At 39.5% G+C, this 20,996-nt stretch overlaps 1 protein-coding gene across 1 annotated transcript in view; it reads right to left on the reverse strand.

Moving 5' to 3' along the window:
• LOC126213211 (ankyrin-1-like) overlaps nt 1-20,996 on the reverse strand; it is a 415,927-nt gene that overhangs the window by 6,939 nt on the left and 387,992 nt on the right. Inside the window, exons 2-3 of the mRNA XM_049940849.1 lie at nt 16,061-16,634; nt 12,690-12,830 (exon numbers count right to left, since the gene is read on the reverse strand). Of these exons, the coding sequence (XP_049796806.1) occupies nt 12,690-12,830; nt 16,061-16,623 (704 nt within the window). The 5' untranslated portion in view covers nt 16,624-16,634. The remainder of the gene's footprint in view (nt 1-12,689; nt 12,831-16,060; nt 16,635-20,996) is intronic.

The following is a 20,996-nucleotide window of genomic DNA, read 5'->3' on the forward strand; positions in this document are numbered from 1 at the left end:
GTATTTTGAATGTTTTGCCAATGATAACAGTATTATTTCAGCATGTTTATTATTATGAAGTGATTTTAACGATTTAAAAATCTAATTCTGTAACCTTTACTGGAGAACTACTACACTTTTAATTCTAAGGAATGCAGTTACTTTGTTAAACAGTGCCTGCACTCATGCCTGTATCACTGTAAACTAGCAAGGAATTGTGCCAACAGCTGAGGGAGACTAGAATTTTTCAAGTCTGTAGAGGTCAATGTTAAATTCATTTTCAGACATGAAATGTGTGCTGGTTTTTTATGCGAATATGAGGGCTGGTTAATAAAGACAGGTTGATTTTTGCCCTAGCTTCCCTTATAAGTTCCCTATCTGTACCATAACATTTGAAAAGGGCAAGTTTTTATGTATAATATCCACAGGCGGCAGCACTCTCATATCACTAGGCAGCTGTTATTTGCATTTTGCATACCAGATAGTGGAGGTGATATGAGAGGAGCAGTTCAGCACAATAAAATTCTGTGTTCACTTAAACCATACAGTTACTGAAACAAAAAACTGCAACAAGTGTAGGTTGAAGATGCACTGCCTCATGCAACCGTGTTTAGGTAGTTAAAGGAATTCAAAGAGGGCCGAATTGTCCATGCTGAGGAAGGCAGGCCTGTTGTTTTGGCTTCTGCTGTGACATAAGTCAATGTCAACACAGCTGGTGTGACTGTCCGAGAGGACTGGCAGAGAACATTACACAACCTCAGTGAAGTGTTGAGAATTTCATATGGCAGTGTTTTTACAATTATGCGTTGCCATCTCCATCTCCATATGACCCGTACTGTGCCCATTGTGTCACATCTGTTGGCTCTCAAACGAAAGGCTGTGCAAATGGAGAGAAGCTGTAAGGTGCTGTGTCTCTTTTCTGATAGAGGAGGTGCATTTCTGTAATTGGATATCACCAGTGAAGAATCATGGCTGCATGATAATTATGCTAAAGAAAAATGAGATAGCAAATTGAGTAAATCGCCTGGTTCTCCAACACCAAAAATGACAGAGTTGTTCCATCTGCAGGAAAGTGATGTTGATCACATGTCTCCACTGTGGTGGAATGACTTACCAGAATGAAACTCCCCTTCATACTACGGTTACAGCAGCATAGTGCAAGTCAGTATTGGCTAAACTGAGGAAGCGAGGAAGTGACTAGAGCTTTCTCAGTGTCGGTGGCGACTTCATCAGAACAGTGTGTGGCATCACATTTCCCATCACTAAAGGCAAAGCTTTCTGGCATTCGATTTGAAAACTCTGAAGCAGTGCTCATAAAAAGTCAGATGACTCTCAAGGACCTGACAAAGAATACCTGCAGGACTGGCAGAGATGTTATCAAAAGTGAATTCAAGTAGGAGGGAAGTACTTCAAGTAAGACCATGTAAATATTGAAATAGAGTAATAAACATCCGTCAAAAAACAACAGTCTCACTCTTTGTTGATCAGCCCTCATAAATAACAATTCTAAAGCAATCAAAAGTTTTGGCAACATTATTTTCATATGAGCAACAAAACAGGAATTGCCTGACAGTACAGAAAACCTGAGATTTCCTTTCAGTTACAGTTAACTGCAGCAAAAGATACACACCTCAAATTGCTATCATCAAGAAACTGCAAGTTAAGCCTTGTTTGTTGACTGGGGTCCTTCTAGACTTCAAGACTCTTTTACCTACAAAGAAACAGTTTGGACATATGGTTCACATCCTTCTGATATGCTTTTTATGGACTCTTTATTATAGGTGGGCAAATCATTTATGCGTGTATCACTGTTCTAGTACAATTTGAAATTTTTCCAATAGGGCCAGAAAATATTCTGGGTATGTAATATATGATTTCCAATATTATATTTCTTTACTATGGAAATAAAAACTTGGTAACAATTTATCTTCACAACCAACATTTATATGTCCACTGTTATAACCAATTCATAGAAAATACATACTAATGCATGGTTGGAACAAATTCATAGTTAAGAACTGTGTTTTGTTGAAGTAAGGTGTGGTGTTATATTTGATTCATAATGGATCATGATCTACCCTTTGAAAGGGACTATAGACTCAAACAGGTTTTAGCAGATATACATAAGCATGATAAAGATAACGAAACAATTTTTGGAAACAGAAATGAAAGGTTGCTGTTGTAGATGCGACAGGAAAATATACAGGTTGGAGATGAGGTGGATGTTAATAAGTGTGAAGATAATGATAATGGTATTCACGAAACTAGTGTGCTTACTCCTGTATCTAGTAGTGGACAGATGACCTATGACATAGTACCTGTTGATCAAGCAGACTTCCAAGAGTGTAACACCGAAACTGCACATAGTCCATGTTACCTTAGACCACAAATACAAAGAAGGGCAGAGTGTGTCGGAATTTTCATCACCTGTCACATGCAGAATCTGCTATAGTGCATACAAATGATTGTGCACAACAGAGTGAAATTCTATACCCATATCTTGAATGCTTGACTAAAATTGACTCTGTAGAACCATGGTATTCTTTGGTCTACTAATAATAGCTGGTTTACACATGGCACATGTGAAACTTCTGAGCAAATTTCAATCAGATGGATATTGATTACCCATTTTTTGAGCCAAAATGAGCTTTTCATGATTTTGTGGTATTTTGGTGCACCTCTGGTCTGATGATAAAGTTACAAGAGAAGAAGGAAAAGCAGTTTCTGGATCAAAAGCTGAACGTATATGGGCTGTGTTTCAAATGTTCATTGGTCCAGGTATTTTGTCTTGTATCTGTGAGCCTTACATTACCGTTTATGAGCACCTGTTTACCTCCAAGGGACAGTGCCCATTCCAGGTGTACATTCGTTACAAAACTGGACAGCACTAGATAAGCCACGCGGGGTAGCCATGTTGTCTGATGCGCCTTGTTACGGTTCACTCATTGGAGGTTCGAATCTTCCCTTGGGCATGGATGTGTGTCTTGTACTTAGCATAAGTTAGTTTAACTTACATTAAATAATATATAAGCTTAGGGACCGATGACCTCAGCAGTTTGGTCCCATAGAACTTACCACAAATTTCCAAATTTCCACTAAATAAAAGTGTGCTCTGCAGTAGATTGTGAGACCAATTATCTCAAACGTACAATTGTATATAGCAAAACCACGTGACAGAAGTGCAACCCTTCTGATATTGGCTGCAGATTTCAATGCTAGGCCATCAGCAAGTGTCAGTGTGCAAACCATTCAACAAAACATGGGCTGTTGGAACCGAAGGCCCACTCGTGTACCCTTGATGTCTGCACAACACAAAGCCTTACACCTTGCCTGGGCCTGTCAACACCACCATCGGATTGTTGATGATTGGAAACATGTTAATTGGTCAGACAAGTCTCATTTCAAATTGTATTGAATAGATGGACATGTATGGGTACGGAGACAACCTCATGAATCCATAGACCCTGCACATCAGCAGCAGACTGTTCAAGCTGGTAGAGGCTCTGTAATGGTGTTGGGCGTGTGCAGTTATATGGAACCCATGATATGTCTAGATATGACTCTTACAGGTGACACGTACATAAGCATCCTGTCTGATCATCTGCATCCATTCATGTTGTGCATTCTGATGGACTTGGGCAAATTCCAGCAGGACAATGCGACATCCCAAACGTTCAGAGTTGCTGCAAAGTGGCTCCAGAAACACTCTTCTGAGTTTCTTCTCTTGTCCACCAAACTCCCCAAACATGAACATTATTCAGCAGATCTCAGATGCCTTGCAACATGTTGTTCAGAAGATATCTCCACTCCCTTGTACTTTTTCGGAATTACGGAAAGTCCTGCAGGATTCGTGGTGTCAATCCCCCCAGCATTACTTCAGACATTAGTCGAGTCCATGCCACGTCATGCTGCAGCACTTCTGCCTGCTCACAGGGGCCCTACACGATATTACGGAGTTGTCTCAATTTCTTTGGCTCTTCAGTTCATATTTCTGAATCTGTATACTATATTCATGTCTTGGTTTCCCTCTGCAACTTTTACCACCACACTTCCCGCTAGTGCTAAACTGGTGATCGTCTGATTTCTCAGAATGAATTGTACCAACCGATTCCTTCTCTTAGTCAGGTTATGCCACAAATTTCTTTCCTCCCAATTCTGTTCAGTGTCTCCTCATTATCTATGTGATGTACACATCTAATCTTCAGTATTCTTTTGTAACACCACATTTTGAAAGCTTCTATTCCCTTCTTGTCTAAACTGTTCACTGTCCATGTTTCACTTCCATACGTGGGTAAACTCCATGCAAATACTTTCAAAAAAGATCTCTTGACACTTAAATCTATACTTGGAGTTAACAGATTGCATCCTCTACTTCAGCTATCATCAGTTATTTTGCTTCCCAAATAGCAAAAATCATCTACTACTTTAAATGTCTCATTTCCTGATCTAATTCCATCAGCATTAACTGATTTAATTTGAACACATTCCATTATCCTCGTTTTGCTTTTGTCCATGTTCAGCTTATATCCTCCGGTTCGTTCACCTGCTCAGACACAAGCAGACATATGTCTGTATATGTGCGGATGGATATGTGTATGTGTGCGCGAGTGTATACCTGTCCCTGTTTCCCCCTAAGGTAAGTCTTTCCGCTCCCGGGATTGGAATGACTCCTTACCCTCTCCCTTAAAACCCACATCCTTTCGTCTTTACCTCTCCTTCCCTCTTTCCTGATGAAGCAACCATGGGTTGTGAATCTTGAAATTTGTGTGTGTGTTTGTGTGTTTTTTATTGTGTCTATCTACCAGCGCTTTCTCGCTTGGTAAGTCACAGTATATATATATATATATATATATATATATATATATATATATATATATATATATATATATTATTCACGTTTGGGCCCTACTGGACCACGCGAAGTACAATCACGGGGCATTCAGTTATTTTCTTTTAGACTTTCTCTCTGCCCAAATTGTTTTCATTCTCTCGGAATGAGCTCTTTTCCTTTCATCAGACCATGTGGTTCCAGTTTTCTTTGGTTTTTCAGCTTGACCAACTACCCAGTCATGAATTTTTTGCCTAAATAATTTTCTGTCTTGAATTTCATCTTGTTTTATATCTGCCTCTTTCATGTCCTCTTTTATAGCAGCAATCCATTTTATTGTCTCAAATTTAGCTTTACTTCGATTTTCGTAGAATTCCACTACTTGTTTAGTTAGTCTGGTAGCATCCAGTCTTTTAATATGCCCATAAAATTTTAATCTGCGTTTTTTCATATCTGAATATATGCTGGTGTATTGTTGAATTTCACTATTTGCTCTTAGCCTGTATGTTCCTTCTTCAGTATATTTTGGACCTAGAATTTTTCTGATTACTTTTCTTTCTCTTTTTTGGATTTCTTGAATGTCCTTTTTTCTGTTTAAAATTAGCGTTTCAGCCCCATAAAGGCACTCTGGTTTTATGACCGTGTTGTAATGTCTCAATTTAGAGTACCTCGAGAGACATTTTTTGTTGTAGATGTCTTTTGTAAGTCTAAAAGCTGTCTCCATCTTTTGACAACGAATTTCATTTCCAATTTTTTCTAGACCAGTCTCTGAGATTGTTTCACCTAAATATTTGAATTGCGAAACTCTTTTGATTTTTCCATACTTAGTTTCCAAAAGTTTGGGTGCCAGTTTGTTGCTAGTCATATACTGTGTTTTTTCAAATGAGATTTGGAGACCTACTCTTTCTGCTGTTTCTTTAAGGATTTCTATTTGTTTCTGAGCAATTTGGATGTCCTGCGTTAGAATAACCAAGTCGTCTGCAAAGGCCAAACAGTCTATTCGAATATTTGTTCGTCCTAATTTCACTGGTTGGTCAATTTTGAACTCCAATTTTCGTTCGCGCCACTCTTGTATTACTTTTTCTAGAACGCAGTTAAATAGCAACGGAGAGAGTCCATCACCTTGCCTCACGCCTATTTTTATTTCAAAGGATTCTGAAATTTCTCCTCTGAACTTTACTTTTGATTTTGTACCAGTTAGCGTGTCTCTGATAATTGCCGTGGTTTTAGGATCCAGGCCTTGTTCTTTCACAATTTGGAAAAGAGATTCACGATCCACTGAGTCATAAGCCTTTCTAAAATCTACAAAGGTACAAACTAGTTTTTTATTGTAAATTTTTTGATGTCTGAGAATTAGTTTGAGGACTAAAATCTGTTCTGGGCAAGATCTATTTGGCCTGAAACCTGCTTGATATTCGCCAATTTTCCATTCAAGTTGCTGTTGTGCTCGGTTCAGAAGACATTGAGAGAGGATTTTGTATGTGACTGGAAGAAGAGAAATTCCTCTGTAATTATTAACATCAGTTTTGTCTCCCTTCTTATGAAGTGAGTGAATCAAGGCGGTTTTCCATTCATCAGGAATTTTTTCAGTTTGCCAAATGTTTTGCATGATTGAAGTAATTTCTTTAACGGTTTTTGGACCAGCTGCCTTTAAAAGTTCTGCAACAATTCCATCTTCACCAGATGCTTTGTTGTTTTTCAACCTATGAATTTCTTTAATGATTTCCTCTTCATTTGGTGCAAGTGAAACTGGATTGCATTGTTGGGGAATTTTTGGTGGAAATCTTTCTGTGGGCTCGGGGCAATTTAGAAGATTCTTAAAATATTTAGAAAGTTCTTTGCAATTTTCTTGGTTGTTAAGAGCCAACTGTCCATTTTCCTTCTTGAAGCAAAGCTTCTGGGGTTGGTACCCCTTTATTTTGGTTTTAAAAGTTTTATAAAAATTTCTGGTATTGTATTTCGGAAAATCTTCTTCAATTTCTAAGAGTTGACTATTCTCATATTGTCTTTTTGTTTGTCTAATTAGTTTTGAAGTGTCTTTTCTAGTTGCCATGAATGTATCATATGTGTCTTCTGTCTTGTTGCTATTCCATGCTTTAAATGCCTCTTGTCTGGCTTTAATTGCATGATCACAGTTTTCATTCCACCAAGCATGTTTCTTGTGTTTTCGTAAAGGAATTTGATCTTGAGCTGTTTTGATAATCTTGTGTTTGAGTTGTTCCCAATTTTGTGCACTTGTTTTGTCAAATTCGTCTGCTAATAATGATGGTTGGATTTTACTGGTGTCAAATTTGGGGATTAATGGTGTCCTTTTGTTGAAATTTTGGGGTTTTAGCTTTAGTTTCACACGGGTTAAGTAATGGTCTGAGTCAATATTGGCGCCTTTACGAACTTGAACATTTAAAATTTCTTTGTGACATGGATACGAGATTGCAATATGGTCAATTTGGAATTCACCTATGTCCTTGTTAGGTGATCGCCATGTCTTTTGTTTTGAAGGTTTTTTCTTAAAATGACTTGACATAATTTTGAGATTGAAATTTCTGCAAAATTCTACCAGCCTCTTTCCATTTTGATTGGTCCATTTATGTGCAGGGAAATCACCGACCGTTTTTCTAAATTTTCTCTCTTTCCCTAACTGCACATTAAAATCACCCATTAAAATCTTTACATAATTTTGAGGAATTTTGGAGACTGTATTCTCTAACACTTCCCATGACTTATTTACTTTTTCTGGATTTGTTTTATTCTCCTGGTTGATAGGCATGTGTGCATTAATTAAACAGTACACTTTATTTGCACATTTCATGGAAATTGTCATTAGTCTGTTGTTTACTGGATTTACTTCGATTACGGAGCCAAGAATGTCTTCCGAAATTGCGAATGCAACACCCAGATGTGGAGTGTTTTTAAGAATTCTTTTGTCTGTTTTACTTTTAAACAATCGGTAGTTTCCAAAATCCATGGTATTCTCATCAGGCAACCTTGTTTCTTGCAGGGCTAAAATTTTGATATTTTGTTCTTTTAGTGTGTCTCCTAATTTATAGAGTTTTCCTGGTGTCGAGAGAGTTAATATTGATAGTGTCAAAAAATGTTTCGACCTTGGGCATGAGTCGGTCAAAAGACTTCGATTTCCTCTGGTTTGGGATATAGCGTTTCAGCCTAGTCTCCCCAGAATCCGATAGACTAGTTGCGCCACTGATGGCGTAGGATTTGTTACCACCTGGGGTAATTTTGTAATTACTCAAACGCTCCATAATAGTAATATATATATATATATATATATATATATATATATATATATATATATATATATATATATATATATAGTTCTTTCATACATGTCTTAAACAACAGACACCAATTTGATCCAACAGCCTTTATGAATTAAGACACAAAGGGATTTGAAGCCAAATCTCGTACTTACTAGGCAGATGCTCTGACCACTGAGCCATCTGGACAGAGTGATCTCTGCAACTGCACGGACTACCCTAGCAAACCTCCCTTCAGACACAAATTCTCAATGTATCCATCATGGACTACCAATCAAGAGGGACACTACATTAGTAATGTGTGGATACTTTGAGAATTTGTGTCTGATGGGAGGCATGCTGGGTAGTCCAAGCAGTTGCGATAGTAACTGTGTCTGGATGGCTTAGTGGTCAGAGGGTCTGCCTAGTAAGCATTAGAACTGGGTTTGAATCTCAGTCCAGCACAGATTTTCAACTTTTCCTATTGATTTAAATCAATGCCCACTTGGTATGAATATAGATATATGGATGAAGAACATCACAAAAAGTTTACTCATAGTGTGGACATAGAATCAAATGCAAGATCTCTAGTGAATCTTTACAGTGTATTCAGTAATAAAAGTTTGATGGGAGAGGACAACGATAACAATGATTTTGATGGATTTGGCTTACATAAGTTAATGACTAATGTTGTAGCAGATATAGATGAAGAGTTTACAACTAATGTTGATGCTACAATCATGTACCTGGCGGGGGGATTGCATTAGATGTTAACAGTAAAGAGAGTGAAAGGAATGTATTAAATGGTTATGATGAGATTAGTGATTATCAGTAATCAGGATAGTGAAGATATTGTAATGATGTCGAGCAGAAAATAGGAAGTGAAATAGATTTGTATAAAGGATTAAGATGGTACAATATATGTAGAAGTTCGAGAGAGTGTTTTCGAGGGAGGTAGTTATGAGAACAGTGATGATAATTATGCATACTTAGGCCAGAACTGTGATGAGAGATGATGTAAGAGTAAGATTTTACCAGTTGATATTATTGATTACAGGTAGTTGTTATGAAGAAAAAAAAAGTGTTTGATAAATGCATAAGGAATGAAATTTTAAAAGTAACTTGGAACCATTGTTATAATGAAAGTAGAAATGGTACGATGATAAATGCAGTGGAAAGGGTATGTGAAAGTTTGCATCCAGAATGGTGGGGAGAGACAAGAAACAATTCAGATAACTTAGAACATACTAATACTGCTGTGAGTAGCATGCAACTAAGAGTAGAAAGACACACAGATAAAGATGAAATAATAGATGCAGGCTTAACAGAAATTGAGAAATATGTTTTGTATGATGAAGAAAATAAGGACGATAGTAAGAGACAAGGCAGTTCAGACATTCATATGGAAACTGATAAGTTGTGAGGGAATTAATTGAATTGGAATTCCAATTTGTGATGTGTATGAAAGTTAAGGGGTAGAACAAAGCACAAACAGATTTTGTTGAGTTGTCTGTGATGGGGATTTAGATTAAAGTGGCAATGAGGAGTTACAGTGAAGTTGTGAGTAAGTAGGTTCTACTGTCAGAATCAATAACCTAACATTTATCCAGGGATACTTTGTGACAGCTGATTCCAATGAGAAAGTTATTTTGGGGATGAACTGAATAGAAGAAACTAAAGTACGATTTTGTAGGGCAGCCAAAGAGCTCAGTTTTAATGAACAGTAAAGTTGTATTTCTTCTCAAACAAATTTAATAATTATAAATGGGAATATAATTTATCAGATCAGGGGGGAGGTATAAAGTATACAGGGTGTTAAAAAAAGGTACAGCCAAACTTTCAGGAAACATTCCTCAGACATTATGTACTGTACTTCCTCGATTCACAGCCAGTTGGCCCAATTGAAGGAAGGTAATTTGGACTTCGGTACTTGTGTTGACATGAGACACACTGCTCTACAGTACTAGCATCAGGCACATCAGTACGTAGCATCAACAGGTTAGTTCATCACGAACGTGGTTTTGCAGTCTTTGCAATGTTTACAAATGCGGAGTTGGCAGATGCCCATTTGATGTATGGATTAGCACGGGGCAATAGCCGTGGCGCGGTACGTTCGTATCGAGGCAGATTTCCAGAACAAAGGTGTCCCGACAGGAAGACGTTCGAAGCAATTGATCGGCGTCTTAGGGAGCACGGAACATTCCAGCCTATGACTCGCAACTGAGGAAGACCTAGAATGATGAGTACACCTGCAATGTACCTAATGTCAGCGTCAGAGAAGTTGCTGCTGTACAAGGTAACGTTGACCACGTTACTGTATGGAGAGTGCTACGGGAGAACCAGTTGTTTCCGTACCGTATCAGGAGCTGATTGGCCTCCACGGGTACACTTCTGCGAATGGTCCATCCAACAATGTGTCAATCCTCATTTCAGTGCAAATGTTCTCTTTATGGATGAGGCTTCATTCCAACGTGATCAAATTTTAAATTTTCACAATCTGCATGTGTGGGCTGACGAGAATCCGCACGCAATTGTGCAATCACGTCATCAACACAGATTTTCTGTGAACGTTTGGGCAGGCATTGTTGTTGATGTCTTGATTGGGCCCCATGTTCTTCCACCTACGCTCAATGGAGCACGTTATCACGATTTCATGCGGGATACCCGACCTGTGCTGCTAGAAAATGTGCCTTTACAAGTACGACACAACATGTGGTTCATGCACGATGGAGCTCCTGCACATTTCAGTCGAAGTGTTCGTACACTTCTCATCAACAGATTCGGTGACCGATGGATTGGTAGAGGCGGACCAGTTCCATAGCCTCCACGCTCTCCTGACCTCAACCCTCTTGACTTTCATTTATGGGGGCATTTGAAAGCTCTTGTCTACGCAACCCCGGTACCAAATGTAGAGACTCTTCGTGCTCGTATTGTGGACGGCTGTGATACAATACGCCATTCTCCAGGGCTGCATCAGCGCATCAGGGATTCCATGCGACGGAGGGTGGATGCACGTATCCTCGCTAACGGAGGACATTCTGAACATTTCCTGTAACAAAGTGTTTGAAGTCACGCTGGTACGTTCTGTTGCTGTGTGTTTCCATTCCATGATTAATGTGATTTGAAGAGAAGTAATAAAATGAGCTCTAACATAGAAAGTAAGCGTTTCCGGACACATGTTGACATAACATATTTTCTTTCTTTGTGTGTGAGGAACGTTTCCTGAAAGTTTGGCCGTACCTTTTTGTAACACCCTGTATAGATGATAAAGGTTACACTGAAGAAGAGGAAGATAGTTTAAATGAGAGGGAAGATTGGGAATATTAACATTGCTGTATCCTTCTACTAGTGTGTGTGAGTGTGTTGAGTGAACAGTGTTGCAGTGTGTACACAAATCGACCACTAACTGCATCAGTGCTGGCCAGTCACTAGAGGCTGCCTAGAGGAAACATGCACATGGCAACGTCTCGACCATGGCATCTACTTGTGATTCATGCCTGTATATGCATGGAGCAGCACTAATTCACCCTCATTATGTTCTTTTATTTGCAGTCAGTCACATCAGTTTTTCGGTTTATGGCTTATGTTGCGGCTTCTGTATGATTCTTTTGTCTTGTCACATTAGAAGTCACAAGATGATTATTTCTATTATTGTTCAAAGGTTTATGAATAAAGCCACATTTCTGTTACTTCAATTGGTTTCATGTTTTATCTGGTTACTTCAATCATAATTTTCAACTAATGATCAACTTCCATTGTGATTTGTGGCTGATGCTTTCCATTCACGATTTCCAAATGCTAACATCATAGGTACTCTTATATATCCTTTGGACTAAGGTATGTCATGGTCCTCCATCAACTCTGTTCCCCACTTGTTGTTATTCCACATACGCCATGCGAGAAGCTCCGATACTAGTGTGTGAACATCATAAGTGGAAATATCAGTGACAATGAATGTTGGAGTCTGGATTGGAGACACACTCAGACAGTGTAATAGTTACGGTGACTGCTTGTGTTAAGCATGATAGCCAGGTTCAACTTCTATTTTGGCAGAAAATTTCAATATTTAGGGATTCAAAAAATCATTTGACTAGAAATCAAATCACGTTGGAACGCACCCATAGCAAGCCATAAGCTCACTCAGATGTTAACATTCACTTTTTGCCTCATTTTTCTGCTTAATGTTCCTTCAACATGTGTTTCTGAGAAATTCCAATTAGTAATTCTCACAACATCTCGGTTTCCTGGAATGGCAGTGCACTAAAACCCTGCTTCCACTACAGTTTCCTTGAGGACTAAATTTTATGACACACAACCATGACAGAGAGCAGAAACTACATTGAAGAATCTCTGGGAAATAATACAGTTTCTATGGCACACTTCCCACATAATTGCATTTATGTGACTTTGAACTGAACATAGTTCTCACTGTTAATGCAGAAAAGGATGTACATCTCCTTCATGCACACCTGTTCAAAATTTTAAATGTCACCATATCACAACTCAAAAAAATAAAAAAAAGATTTTTCCTCATAAAGAGGAAAAAAACAGGAACTTCAGTTTTACAGTAACATATTTAACACCAAAATAAGTAGCACTGTGAGCGTGGTAATAGCACAAGTGCAACTCACCTCATGCGAGAGACGATGGCATCGTCCGGCGGAGGAGTATGGCTGGGAGCTGTGGGTAGTGCAGTGGTGACACGAGTCTGGCTGTGGTCCCTGTGGAACTGAGAGCTGGAGGTGGGGGTGCTCCCTGTAGTGGCCAGCATGCTGTGCATAGAGGCAGTGGGTGGGTGAGTGCCTTCACATGGGGTTCAGGAGGTTGCTTACTTCAGGCAGTACTGCATTGCGATTGGGTACAAATGTAATAGAACACATGCTGCTACCAAAAATGGTCCATCAGTTAACATAAATTACTTACAGTCTCCACAGGTGTACCTTAGCATACCAAACAACAAACTGTTCAAAATTATGCAAATATAAGGGCCAACTATTGCTGGACTGACAGGAGAATTACTGTACAGAACAGTTCTAATACATCACTAAAGCAATAATCACACAGAAATTATAAGAGCATTAATGAAGTTGTCTCACATCTTTAAATGTACTTAATGTAAGACTGATCATCAAATGTTGTTCAAATCATTTGTAGCTTGCGTGTCACAGACTGGGCTATAAGAGGACAGAGAAATAAACAGGACAGACATCAGGTTTTGAACATAGCAACAAAGGCAATTCAGAGGAGCTAAATCAGTGGTAAATTTAGCTGCCATTAAAAATATTAGTAACACCATAGAGAACTTCAAACAAGACAGGAGAGCAGAGATTAGATACCTGTTTCTAAGCTAATCTAATCTAATCTACCATGCTGAAAATTGTGTTAACCAGTACACACCATCCATGTCTGTACTGTAGATTGGAGTGTGCTCAAATAGAACTCACATTCAGGGCTACGGCTTAATAGAGAGGAGTCAGTGTGAAAGGAAGATCCAGCATCTTCTGTGAATGCCTGTAGCAGCCATTTGGTTATATTGATTCGTTTGTTTTCTTTTAGGGTGTGCATCAGGTGGGTTACAAGTTATCAGCTAGATCCTACTGCCCCTGTGCTTACAGCACCTTGTTTATGGGATGTCCTGCATACACAACTTCACTGTGGCCCATACACTTCTTGTTAGAGCCTGGTGTACTTCGTATGATGTGCCTTAAAAATTATATCATTTACCCCCTGTACTGTTTGGAGGTAATAAAATAATTTGCTAAGGAAATTGTTGGCACATGGTTGTCATATACTGAGGAAGTAAAGCCAATTTCACAACACCCAAAGTTGTACTATTCTGTACTGTTGCAGGCACACGATGTGGCAGGATGAAAGAAGTGTCAGCTCTTTATTACAGACCAATACACTGCACTTCTAATTAGGTGTTTTTATCCAGCACAATCATCAATATTAATGTGGCTGCTTGTGAAAGTTGGGACTGCCAGTTACTAGGCTTCTGACATATGAAGAGATCTGTCTGTCAGCTCTAAGATGTGGTTGTTGTTGTTGTTGTTGTGGTCTTCAGTCCTGAGACTGGTTTGATGCAGCTCTCCATGTTACTCTATCCTGTGTAAGCTTCTTCATCTCCCAGTACCTACTGCAACCTACATCCTTCTGAATCTGCTTAGTGTATTCATCTCTTGGTCTCCCCCTACGATTTTTACCCTCCACGCTGCCCTCCAATACTAAATTGGTGATCCCTTGATGCCTCAGAACATGTCCTACCAACCGATCCCTTCTTCTGGTCAAGTTGTGCCACAAACCCTTCTTCTCCCCAATCCTATTCACTACCTCCTCATTTGTTATGTGATCTACCCATCTAAGCTTGAGCATTCTTCTGTAGCACCACATTTCGAAAGCTTCTATTCTCTTCTTGTCCAAACTATTTACCGTCGATGTTTCACTTCCATAAATGGCTACACTCCATACAAATACTTTCAGAAATGACTTCCTGACACTTAAATCTATACTCGATGTTAACAAATTTCTCTTCTTCAGAAACGATTTCCTTACCATTGCCAGTCTACACTTTATATCCTCTCTACTTCGACCATCATCAGTTATTTTGCTCCCCAAATAGCAAACCTCCTTTACTACTTTAAGTGTCTCATTTCCTAATCTAATACCCTCAACATCACCCGACTTAATTCGACAACATTCCATTATCCTCGTTTTGCTTTTGTTGATGTTCATCTTATATCCTCCCTTCAAGACACCATCCATTCCGTTCAACTGCTCTTCCAAGTCCTTTGCTGTCTCTGACAGAATTACAATGTCATCGGCGAACCTCAATGTTTTTATTTCTTCTCCATGGATTTTAATACCTACTCCGAATTTTTCTTTTGTTTCCTTTACTGCTTGCTCAATATACTGATTGAATAACATCGGGGAGAGGCTACAACCCTGTCTTACTCCCTTCCCAACCACTGCTGCCCTTTCATGTCTCTCGACTCTTATAACTGCCATCTGGTTTCTGTACAAATTGTAAATAGCCTTTCGCTCCCTGTATTTTACCCCTGCCACCTTTAGAATTTAAAAGAGAGTATTCCAGTCAACATTGTCAAAAGCTTTCTCTAAGTCTACAAATGCTAGAAACGTAGGTTTGCCTTTCCTTAATCTTTCTTCTAAGATAAAGATGTGGTTATGGCCACTGAATGTGTACTGTCGGACATGAATGTGGGAAAGATGTGGGCCTAGTGATCCGCTTTATTACATGTAAAAGTTGTACTAGGTCAGCATTTACAGTTGGCAACATGAGAAATGGGACACTGTAAATATGTTATTCCCTTCCCTGTCTCATGTTCGAGCATACTACAACGCCCCTGGTGTTAGTAAAGAGTGACATACTTTCTCAGCTTCAACTTGTTTCTAATGCTGCCATTTGTAGGTGTATCATTATCAACAGCAGTAAAGGCACAAAACTACAGGAGGCTGCTTTTTGTAAAGAGGTTTACTGTGACCTTTAAATCGTGCAAAACTGTGAACTCGGTTCTCTAGCTACAAACTGCTTCTGTTATTGTGTCTGTTTTTGTGTTGAGAAGCGCACAATTGTAGCCGCAGCGTGAATGCTATCCTCTGGGTACACTGTAAACAAATCTTTGTTCAGAAGCTTGATGCCAAAATTTAAATAACAATGTGTTGTACACAAGGAATATAACTGAAGTGATGACAAAATAAGAATGGATTTGTTTAAGATGAAAACATGTTACGAAGCTACAAAAAACTAGACATTTCCACGATCTTCTAGCTTACTTAACTCCAAATAGACGTGGTTCAGTTTAGAGAACCAATGGACCTGTTATGAAAAGGAAATGAAAGTATCGTTAGTTACTTCGGAATGACCATCAATGGTGCATATTACAGCACAGACAAATCTAATGAAAATCAGTGACAAACAGTTTAACACACACACACACACCAAACAAAATGGGAATAAAAGAAGAATTGCTTGTCTTGTGGTTACCTGGTTTCCGCTGATGGCTCAGCGAGTAGCCTAGTTACTTCAATCACATCTTCAAGCTGGTTCCGCATTGCATCTGCCCAACACTGTGTGGCCAATACCTTGTGCGTGTGGGCCTTCACGAAAGCGATGGCGGCCGCAGTGAGGTCCTGACATGAGTACCTCACAGCGAGGACAGCTGCGGCCGCTGCGTTGTCGACGGCCAGCTGTGCAATCACCTGCTGCTCACACAAAGATTTCAGGGCTGACAAGCAGTATTTGTCTGCGACTGCCAGCAGTTGGGGGGCCATGCTGGGCAGCTTGGGGGCCTGAAGCGTATACATGTAGGTCAGCACCTGCCTCAGTACTTCGCCTTCCACGTCTGGAATAGTGACTTGGCCACTGCTGGCCTCCAGCATGTCGTGCTGGAACATGGCAGCCAACACGGGGCTCCTGGCAGACAGGACTGCCTTGTGCGCCATCAACCGTGTCTCCCCCGCGATCATCGTCACAATGGCGCCATCCTCTGCATCCAGAAGGGCACCCAGGTCCACGGCTGCAGTCTCAACATTGCTAATGGGTGCCATTGCAGATGGTTCTGAAACATAGCATCACTGAGCAGCCCTTTTCCTTTACACAGCACTCTCAATACTTGTACATTGTACAGGCAGATGAAACAACAGTTGGTAAATACCTTATTGTGTGTAGCTGATCCCACAGATAATAGCTACAGATCTTCAACAACACACCATTACTCTTTACAGATCTTCAACAACACAGTATCACTATTTCCCTTGTTGTTTCAAAATACCCTCATTCTGCACATGCCTTCAGAATGGGTGAAGACTGTTTTTTCAGTTTCTAGCTACAGTGCTGTGTCACTGGATCTCGAAGTCTTTCAAGATGTAGGTCTAGCACAATACCAACAAGGTCAAAAAGAGCTATTGAAGTGCTACAGTAGATGCCTTTATCTGCTAATCTCCCCAAATATTTGAAAAAAAGTGCACAGCATGGCCTGTGCGAGTTTTTTCAGTTGGCTGTAATGCTGGAGCAAGTGCACAATAACATGTATTCTGACGTTTATGTTTATGGCTGAAGCTCCAAAACTGGAGTAAAGCTTTTTGAGTTATCAACTGTTGTTCCATGATGTGTCACAATGCTTGTGACCTCAAGAAAATATTTAACATCAAATCCTAGATTTATTGTGTCGTAGAATACATTTTAGGCTAATGATGTATCATAGAAAACAGAGTTTTCTCATCAGGATAAAGAGTTGACAGAGGTTAAGGATGTATATCTCTACCGATAATTCAGTTTATAATAAACGGGGAAACTACAAGTGAAAACAAATCTCGTCATCTTAAGCACTATAATGATGATCAAAGTAGCAGTAGTTTAACTAAACAATAAATGATAATCAAATGTACTGAAATACACATTGCTGCACGCTGTAATTGAAGAGTTCAGTGTTAAAGGTCACGTCCCCCTTCTTCTTATTCTGGGGTGTGGAAGAGTATTTATAACATCACTCTTTTCTATTGAGCAAATGTCTTCTCTAGGAGGGACCTATATTGTGGTTTGGCCACTGATAAATGAAGATTTCCCCGACAACAACAAAAATGGGGTCAACTGCATTCAATTTAAGCACCTCCCCCACATAATGTCTTAGTTAGGTTTTGCCAGCGTACCTTACTACTGTGCAGTCAGTTGTAGCTAATCGCTCTACAGCTTTCCAAGCCCAATCATTCCCGTGTTCTGCTTCTTTCTCCACAGTTTCCTATTCCTCCTCTTGTGCCACGCTCTCCTCCAAAACATCACTGTAGTAGTCCTTGTCGGACTCTCTGAGACTGTACTCATCACCGTCTCATTCTGAACTACCTTCCATGATTTATGAAGCTCCAGCATGTTGCAATAATTATAGGTCAGCAACTTCTGTTAACCACTACATCCGAAAACCAGCCAAAGTTGCAGATTTCTCTTTCTTTATTCACTCAATGACTAGTTTCGGGTCGGGACCCATTTTCAAATCATTTTAACATATTCAAGAACAGTAATCCCGAAAATGCAAAAACCATGTCAAGAATGCACAAACGAACAGTTACACTGCATAGAGATAACTGCGCTGTAGTGTTTCTTTGCGCATTTTTGGCACACTTTTTGCATTTTTGGAAATACCATTTTTGACTACCTCATGATGAAAATTGGTCCCAGGCCGAAACTAGTCACTGAGTAAAAAAAGTGAAATTTGCAGCTTTGGCTGGTTTTTCATTGTACTTCCATAAGCTGTCTCTTTTTAGAGATTCTTTTGCGAGAACCAGCAACCTTCCTACTGATCATCCCATTAGCCTCATTTTTTTAGTGATTTCTTAACTTTACGATCTTGTTTCAACTTTTCCATTGCTTCTGTTTACTTTTGTCGGGATATAAACCTCTTATGCATTCATGTGAAGTTTTTACCTCTTGCGTGGGTAAACCCCTCCATTTCGAAAGCCTGTCTAACGGAAGGGCCTGTCCTCTCCCCAAGAAAATTGAGTGCTGCGGCAAGTGAACAATCCTTTCCCCCACTGTTGAATTTTCATGGAAAAAATGAACAGCAATGCAAACACACACAAAATGTTTGAAAGGCTAATGCATTCGTTAAACTACAATATCAACACTATTTACTTACCCTCACAAAACAGAAAATATTGCAAACAATTCCTTGACGATAATATAGAAACGCTGTTGATCTCAGTAACCTTACTGTAATGGGATGCATGAATAGGAAGCTTCTAGAAATGCTACGACTGATACCAGTGCATTCTACGTTAGAACGAAACACACATAGTTCACTGTATGACCACACGGTGGCAGTTCTGCAAGAAATACTTCATGGAACCTATCAACTAACTGTGTGCTTGCCCTGAAAGTGCACTTATCCTACCTTACCTTGGTTCATTCACACTCACATACAAATTGATCACACTTACGAGAGACACTGGCCTTCTGCTCATTAATCTCACAAGTCCCACTGTTTTGTGAGGCAAGACTGGAAACAATATTCCTATAATGCAGGGAACAGCTTTCTGACTGGGCCTCACTGTGCATGGACGACTGTACTGATGGTGACAAAGGCTCTAACAGTGTGGGACCATAACGTCTAACCCAGTACATCACAGATTTCCAGGTGGTTCTGTCACATACACAGTTCACAGAAACAAGCGTAACTCTCATTCGAGAACAGTAGCCATTTTACTGATCTATAACTTTGATGTAAATCATATACTATTTCTATAACTCTATTGATATGCTGTCTCCATGTCTGGAGCATTGTTTGGGCTGAAACTTCCTGGCAGATTAAAACTGCGTGTTTTACTGGCATTCAGACCTGGGATCATTGCCTTTTGTGGGCAAGTGCTCCATTGACTGAGATATCCAAGCTTGACACACAACCTGCCATCACAGCTTCAGCTTAAGCCTTCCAGACCCACTGGCTAAAACCGAGTACGTTAATGTTTAGAATGTATTAGCAGCAACACAAGTATTTTTCCTCAATGGAAACCTGATGTGCATATCTGTGAGTGTTCAGTCTTTTCATCATGCACATGTGCTGCCACATGTTGGACATCACTGTACAAATATCAACAAGCGAATGTAAACACAGTCTTTGTGCAGCAGCTTGTAACCACAGGAGTTTACGGAAGTTGTTGGTTAGTGATACTGCACTGTATAACTGAGTATCATTATTATTTTCGAATGGTAATTACTGAATTATCAGTGCATTTGTCACAACAGTGTATATTTCAACATAAATTATTTTAGTCCATAAAATGAAGCTCAATGTAAAAAGTATATATTCGAAAAGAATACATATATTTGTATAAATCTTGCGTCTAAAACCATTAAAAAATCAGATAAGATCATTAGAGCATATAGAAAAATTTTCCTCCCTCCAGCAAAAAATCAAGTCGGAAAGGGTTAATTTAAGAACATGTAAAAAGTGAACCGAATTAAGAGGCTTGGCATATTCCCATACATGGCTGTAAAAGATAGAGACTGCACCAGTGGCATCATGAGACACTGCATCACCCGAGTGAGGGCGGTGTGCGGTGGCTAGCATCGAGGGGTAAGGGGTTGCCACTTATCAATCACACAGTGACAAGTGGGTCGAAAAATAAGATATTGTAACAGGTGGATCAGATCAGATGAATTATTTTCTCACTTACTGTCCCCAGTACTGAACTGGATTAATTTTTTCAATGGTAGAATGGTCCGCACATGTAATTTTCCAACAATAGCATTAACTTTCAGGGCACCAGACCTATTTCTGGCTGGTGTGGGTTCACTACATTCCTTATCGATGTTACTGGTCAAATCTACATCTACATGGCTACTCTGCAAATCACACTAATGTGCCTGGCAGAGGCTACATGTAACCACTATCAGGAGAATTCTTCTATTAATCCACTCTTTAACAGCACCACGTGCGAAAAATGGGCACCTATATCTTCCTATCCTATATCCTGGGGACGTGTGCAGAGTCAGAGACGTCGGCGTCAAGCGTCAAGTGGCGTGATGTGTTTTTACTAGCAATTTTTTGTTCAAATTATATTCCGTCGATTTCACAGGCCAATAGGATGCGGTGAATTAAAAAAATACTACCCCATACATCTGAAGAATATCGATTTAATTAATCTGCAAAATTTTTTTATATCAGCGTGGTGTTAGCAGTATAATAGTTAAAGGGAGGGTGTGTGCGAGTGGGTGACATGGAGCAGAACAGCAGGTTATGTGCAGAACACTAGGTTAATTTACATCATTTTTATGTAAAACGCAGTACGAAAGTTTAAGGGAATGGGTGACAAAGAAGAATGTGCCACAAATGGAGTTCAAAAGCATGTCAAATTCTAAAAGTGTAACAGAAAATGGTGGGAGGACATAACTAATTACTTCATTTGGTATCAAAGGCGGTACAATAGTT

Source organism: Schistocerca nitens, chromosome 11 (genome assembly GCF_023898315.1).
Source record: "Schistocerca nitens isolate TAMUIC-IGC-003100 chromosome 11, iqSchNite1.1, whole genome shotgun sequence".
NCBI lineage: Eukaryota > Metazoa > Arthropoda > Insecta > Orthoptera > Acrididae > Schistocerca > Schistocerca nitens.